Consider the following 6,332-nt stretch of genomic DNA (forward strand, 5'->3'; position numbering starts at 1 on the left):
AAGTTAACATCAGAAGTTGGTTCCTGGGTGCTCAGAAGAAACCTGAGCTTGTTTGCTTGCTTGCTTTATTGATTGATTTATTCGTAAAAATCAGAAGAACTCTCTCCGGGGCAGCTGCCAAGCAGAGGGGCCTCCGCAGCCCTCACTCCGAGCCCTGGAGAGAGCGCATTACGTTCAGAGGTGCACATCCACAAGATTTCGGAACTCAAGCAATGGGGAAATCCGAGAGGAGGGAAGGGGAATCGGCTACCCTCTGCCCCCTCAGCCCTCCAGTCCTGCCCCAGGGAGAAAGAAAAGACTCCCCGGAGAACATCCGCTCCGAAGGGCAAAAGAATCCGGCAAGAGAGCGAGTACAAAGGGCTTGTAATCAAGGGCCATTTTACTTCAAGAGCTAATACTTTCATTCGGTGCAAAAGAATTGCAATTGGGGGGGGGGGGGAGAAGGAGGGGGTGTGAAGAGACCCCTTTCAAGTCGTCTCCACCCGAAAGGAAGCCAGGGCTCTCTCCACTTTACAAACCCAGCCCATCCGCGAGGTCGGGCGCAGCTAACGCCTCGTACAAGGTGCAGCCGATCTCGTCAATCTCCTCCGGGAGCAAGTGGCTCAAGAGGTCAATCCTGTCATCGAAGAAGCAAGGGAGGGAACCTTTGGCCAGGTACTGGACCAGCTCCTCCAAGACCTGCTGGAGCCTCACGGCCAGCATGGCCTCGGGCCAGTCCGGCTCTGTGAGGCTCAGGTGGAGGATAACGTGAGTCAAGTCGCTGCCGGTGATTTTGCTCCAAAAAGGGTGTTTTTCAAACGTGGCCTTCAAGATGAGGAGGCAACACTGCCGGATGCCGCCGTCTCGGGCATCCAGCTCTTTCAGCTTGGAAACCTCCGCCGCGTAAAAACTCTGCTGCCAGAGGTTCTCCACAGGTTCCCCCGAAAAGGTGGCGAGGAAAACCTTGCCCTCCATTTCCACTCTCGGGCAGAGGGTGATGTCCAGGAGGACCTGCTCGTGCCGGACTTCCAACTTCAGCTCCCTGGGAGCCATGGAAGGCCGGATGATGCATTCCAGCAGGCTGCCGATGACCGGCCAGTTGACGGAGGCCACCAAGGTCTTCAGGAGGGCGTCGTTGATCGAGTTGGACGATAAGTACCCGCCGACAATGAACTTGTCCCAGGGGCTACTCCCCCGTGTGAAATACTCCAGGCCCCGCCGTTTGATCATCCCATACCACGAGTTATCCATGAGCGTCTCTTCCCCACGGATGAAGTGCCAAAGGTGGTCTTCTAGGACCAAGGGAAGGTGGAAGACCACCTCCAGCTGGCGTTGGCCAACGAGGTCGTCGCAAAGGTAGCCGCTCAGGGAAATGTTCTCAAAGGGCAGGTCCAAAGATTTGTTTTTCAGGAAGGTCTGCAGCTCCACCCGGATTTCTTCGGCCAGCTGCTTCCCAGCAGCCTTTTCCGTCTCAGAGACGTAGATGTGATCCCTGTAGAATGAGAGGAGCTTCTCCTGAAGGGTGAGGCAGAGCAGGGACTTGGACTGCCCCAAGGAGACCCCGGAGGGCAGGGCAAGATCTTTCGTGTCTGCAAGGAAGGTACAGAGAAAAGGGGGTCAGTTACAGGAAACCCATGGCCGGCTCACTGACCGAAAAGGTCTTCTAGTTCAGGGCTCTCCAACCGCGGCCACTTTAAGACTTGTGGACTTCAACTCCCAGAATTCAAAGCAAAGCTGGCTGAGGAACTCTGGGTGTTGAAGTCCAGAAGTCCTAAAGTGGCCAAGGATGGGGACCCCTGGTCTAGTCAGTCTGAGAGGAGTTCAGAGATGGAACCAAGGACCCGAAAAGCTGGTGGTTCTCCTTCCTTAGTTGTGTTCAGGCCAAAGCCGGACAATCACTAACCGGGGATGCTTTAATTTGGATTTTGGCACTTCTTAGGGACTTGGGGTGGATGGGTTGGAACCAGGGGGCCCATCCAACTCTGGGGTTAGATATCTGGGGTTTAAGTGTGCAAGGCCACCCTGGGAGGAACACCCACCCTCCTCCACCACCACAGGAGCATTGGGTCAGGTCTCCTCAGGGAGTGGCCCCATCCTGGAAAGACCAGCCCCCTCCCCCACGCCCAGCCTCACCCTGCGCAGGGGCAGCCGTGACGGGGGACAGCAGGGGCTCCTCGACCTCTTGCCGTTGTGCTTTGGACGCCCCCTTGATCAGGCTTAGCTCTTGCCAGCTCTCCTCCAGGGACTTCTGCTTGGCTTTCATGTCGTCCTCGTCATCGCCTGGTGGGCTGGTGGCTCTGTCAATGAACTGGAGGAGAGACCCCGCCCCAATTAGCAGGAGCCACTCTTCTCCGGAGGCAGCCCCACCCTTCGCTGAAGGGGCAATTGTTGCCTGCAGCCAGACGGCTGGAGGTTTCCTTGGGGAAACATCTGGGCACATCTGGACCTCTATGAGGCTAGTTCCAGGCTGCTCTGCAACCAGGCGCCCTCACCCCAACACACACACACACACACACACACCCCAATGTCAAAATAAGCTTTGAATGGCAAACTTCTTGAGAAGGGATGGATGCAGCCACAAATGTTGGCTAGCTGCCCATTTCATGTGTAAACAGATTGGCTTAACCGGGTTATTCACTTCACAACTGTGGCAAGGAAGGTGGTATAATGGAGGCGAAACCTCGCTGGACAAATGTCTCGCTTAGTAACAAAAATTTGGGGCTCCGCTGTGGCCGTTAAGTCCAGGACTGCCTATACTTTTTCCTACTTTTTACGGTTCTAGACAGGCCAGAACTGGGACATTTCAAGGACTGGAAAGGCCATAACCTGCGTCACGAAATTAAAAAGCAACGTAGGCGGCACTTCTGCTCGGTTAATCCCTCCGCTTTCAAGATACGAGGCTCTGGCCTGTTTGGCTGGCAGCTTGAACGAAGGGTTTACTCACCCCCCGTCTCCCAACAAAATGCACCCACAACAGCTGCATGTGAGCCCACCCTCGCACACACACCACACACATTTAATGCTCCACTGAGCCACAACAGAAGGAGAAGCACTAAAAGAAAAAATTGTGTTTGTGGCTCTTTTGCAAATTACAAATCCGCAAGTAATCCTCTGTGAGTTTCATCAGCCAAAAAGAGGCCAGCGGAAATATTTAGGACAAAAATAGGCTTTGCCCAACCCGTCCCGAGCGGAGCTGGAAGGACGGTGCTTCTGCAGGCCTGGCAGTTGAGCAAAGAGGACCCCCACATTCAATGTCCACTAACAAAAGGCAGCCAGCAACGAGCCGGGCCTGCTCCCTAAAGGCACATTCGTCATCACACAAAAGACACGGGTCGCCCGTGGCAGAGAAGGGCCGGTGGGTCTCACCCTCTTGACCGCCAGTGTTGCCAGGGCCAACACAGCTGCACCGCTGACCCCCAGCACCACCCGGGCGTTGGCCAGCACCAGGTCCACCAGGCTGCCCAGGCTGCTCTCGTCCTGCCTCTTGCCCTGCTTGCCAGCAAAGGTTGCCATCGTCCGTCTCCAGAAGCCGGTGCCAACTTGGCTAGTGCCACGGGAAAGTCTTTATGGGCGCAACCAAGAGAAGGCAGGAAGAGTCAACGAGGACCAGGGCATTCTTGGAAGCTTTCAGGCCTGGAAGAGGCAGAGAAGAGAATTAGCCACCAAATTATCTACCTGGCTCTCTCGGTGCTTCTCAACCTTGGCAGCTCTTAAGATGGATGGACTTCAACTCCCAGAATTCCCCGGGCTGCCTGTACCCACCCAGGGAAAAGAGTCAGTCAAGAGTCCAGCAGCCAATCTCGGTGGGGCCAGAGCAGTGCCTTCCTCCCCCGCCACAATCCAGCTGGCATTTATGAGTCAGAACACTCCGCAAGGCGTCACCATGGGGACCCAGAACCATGCAAAATCCAGCCCGGATCCTGCCAGCCCCAGAAAGCCGCCAGCTTTCGGTCCCGGTGGCTTCCCCTGCCCAGATCCAGAATAAAAGTGCTTTGCTGCAGATGCCGCCCCCGAAGCCAGAGGCCCCCAGAAATGTCCTTCACTGGAGCTCAGTGGATTCTCCCACCCGTCCCCAGACCTCCAAAGACAGACAGCTGAATCCCTCGACTCCGGAGCAGGCGGGGTCAGGTTTCTGGCTGCTATTTTGGGAGCAGGGTAACAATATTTCCGGTGCTCTGGCAGCCTCCCCATTGCCAGCCAGTGCCCCAGGCTGAAATCAAGGCAGGGATGGGCCAGACGCCACAATGGGCCGACAAGCAGAGGGCTCCTAAGCATGTGCAGAATGCACTGCCCAGTCACTCGGAGGACCTTGTCCAGCTGAATGCAGCCAACAAACTCAGCTCATTTTGTGCCTGTGCTGCTTTCAGCGGCCAATTTCTTAGGAGGGAGCCTAACCTAGCCCCCTGACCCATTTCTTCCGGGATCGAAGGAATCCTTACTTGGACCACACCTGCAATTTTAGGGCGGCCGTTCTCCCAGGTTCCACACGCCTGCCATTTCACCTTTCCCCCTTTATTATTAATTCTGTTTATGGCCTGGCTTGGATACGCTTGAAAAGGATTTTTGGGGGGAGAGGGGAGAACTGGAAAATGACCTTTTCTAGGCTAAATCCTAGAAGCTGGGTGAGGCCAGTGGCCCGGGGTGGGTCTGACCCCTCTCCATACCTCAATACGCACCATCAAATAATGCACCAGCCAGCAAAGCGACCGAGTCTGCAGGGGCTGTTTCTCTCAAGGTTTAATCCCCCACCCCGGCCTTTCCAGCACACCAAACTGGTCCCCCCACCTCTCTGACAGTCCGAGAGCTTTGAGCCCACTGGGCTGTTGCAAAATTACGGCTTGTCAAGAAAGCAGAAAACAAAACCTCAGATTTTGCAAGGTCACCCAGGAAACTAGATGTGTGGTACAAAATGGGTGGGTGGGATGATGATACCAGGGATCCTAAACTGGAATCCAAAATAAATGGGGGCTACCTAGCATGGAATTTAGTTATATTGCTTGCGCCGGGAGGCAGACTTACCCCCCCCTTCCCTTTTTTGTCAAAAGCCACAATAGGAGGTGTCATGCTAGAGACCTTAGCAGAGGCGGCCAGGCTGCAGATTCCAGTCCCCTCAGGCCTTTGTGGCTACTAGAAAAATGTGTTTATTTAGAAAATGCTCATGGCTGCCAGGGCAAAATAATTCTGGATGGCTAAAAACCAAAAACCAAGGAAAACACAGCACAACATAACACCCCCCGCAAACTGAACAAAAGGTGAAAAATAATCATACAATCATCAAGACATTGTATAACTGACCCATAACAGAAAAGCACCTCAGTTGGGCTCCACTAAACATCCTGGCCCTGATACCTGGGTGAGAGCCAGGCCTTGGGACCTATAGTTTTTTTTGGGGGGGGGGGGTTGCGGGGTGTGTGTGTGTCATATAGAGCAAGTGCCAAGAGAGGGAAGGACGGTTTGCAGAGGAAACAAGGATGGCCAGTCTTCATTAAGAAGAGACCCCCCCAGCACAAAGACCCTGGTGCCTAAACCCCTCCTCTCCACCAAAGGGCCTTTGCCCATGTTGCAGGGGTCTCCTCACAGGCCAGGCCCCCCTGTAGCCCGAAGGCTCCTGGGAGGAGGAGGAGGACTTTGACCCAGGGGACAGATTGGCCACCATGCAAAGGTGCGCAGCTCCCCAACTCTGCGGCTTAAACAAATAGAGGCAGACTTTGCCATGAAAAATCGGGCAGATTTTCAGCCCCTTCCTCATTTCAACAAGGCGGCGGCTTTTGCACCCAGCCGGGAAGACCCCCGCCTTTCTAAGGCCCCTTTCCCTTCCAAGCCCCCTGCCCTTCCATGACAGCCTCCTCCCCTTCCAAGAGCCTTTCCCAAGACCCCCTGCCAGACCACCCTCCCCTTCCAAGACCCCCTCCCCTTCCAAGAGCCTTTCCCAAGACCCCCTCCCCTTCCAAGACCCCCTCCCCAAAACCCCTCCCCTTCCAAGACCCCCTCCCTTCCAAGAGCCTTTCCCAAGACCGCCTCCCTTTCCAAGACCCCCTCCCAAAAACCCCTCCCCTTCCAAGACCCCCTCCCCTTCCAAGAGCCTTTCCCAAGCCCCCTGCCAGACCGCCTCCCTTTGCAAGACCCCTGCCCTTCCAGGAGCCCTCCACTTCCCCCTCCCCTTGCAAGGCCCTCTCCTCCTCGACCCCTCCCCCTCTACGACCCCCTCCCCTTCACCCCCAAAGCCCCCCCACGCACACCTTCCGAAGCGCCGCGCTCCGACCCTCAACCGCCCGCAGCGAAACGCGCAGGGCCTCGGCTCGAGACAGAACGCCACCGAAAGCTCCGCCCCTCCTCCCCGCGCAACCAATGGC

General features: G+C 55.8%; 1 protein-coding gene across 1 annotated transcript in view; it reads right to left on the reverse strand.

Moving 5' to 3' along the window:
* Nucleotides 1-365: 365 nt before the first annotated feature.
* The window catches only part of MIEF2 (mitochondrial elongation factor 2), a 5,969-nt gene continuing 2 nt past the window's right edge, over nucleotides 366-6,332 (reverse strand). Inside the window, exons 1-4 of the mRNA XM_026704422.2 lie at nucleotides 6,219-6,332; nucleotides 3,346-3,612; nucleotides 2,113-2,287; nucleotides 366-1,568 (exon numbers count right to left, since the gene is read on the reverse strand). The exon at nucleotides 6,219-6,332 is cut by the window's right edge and continues 2 nt beyond it. Of these exons, the coding sequence (XP_026560207.1) occupies nucleotides 511-1,568; nucleotides 2,113-2,287; nucleotides 3,346-3,492 (1,380 nt within the window). The 5' untranslated portion in view covers nucleotides 3,493-3,612; nucleotides 6,219-6,332 and the 3' untranslated portion in view covers nucleotides 366-510. The remainder of the gene's footprint in view (nucleotides 1,569-2,112; nucleotides 2,288-3,345; nucleotides 3,613-6,218) is intronic.

This window comes from Pseudonaja textilis, chromosome 14, assembly GCF_049901715.1.
Source record: "Pseudonaja textilis isolate UNSWEBS1 chromosome 14, rPseTex1.2, whole genome shotgun sequence".
In the NCBI taxonomy this organism is placed as follows: Eukaryota; Metazoa; Chordata; class Lepidosauria; order Squamata; family Elapidae; genus Pseudonaja; species Pseudonaja textilis.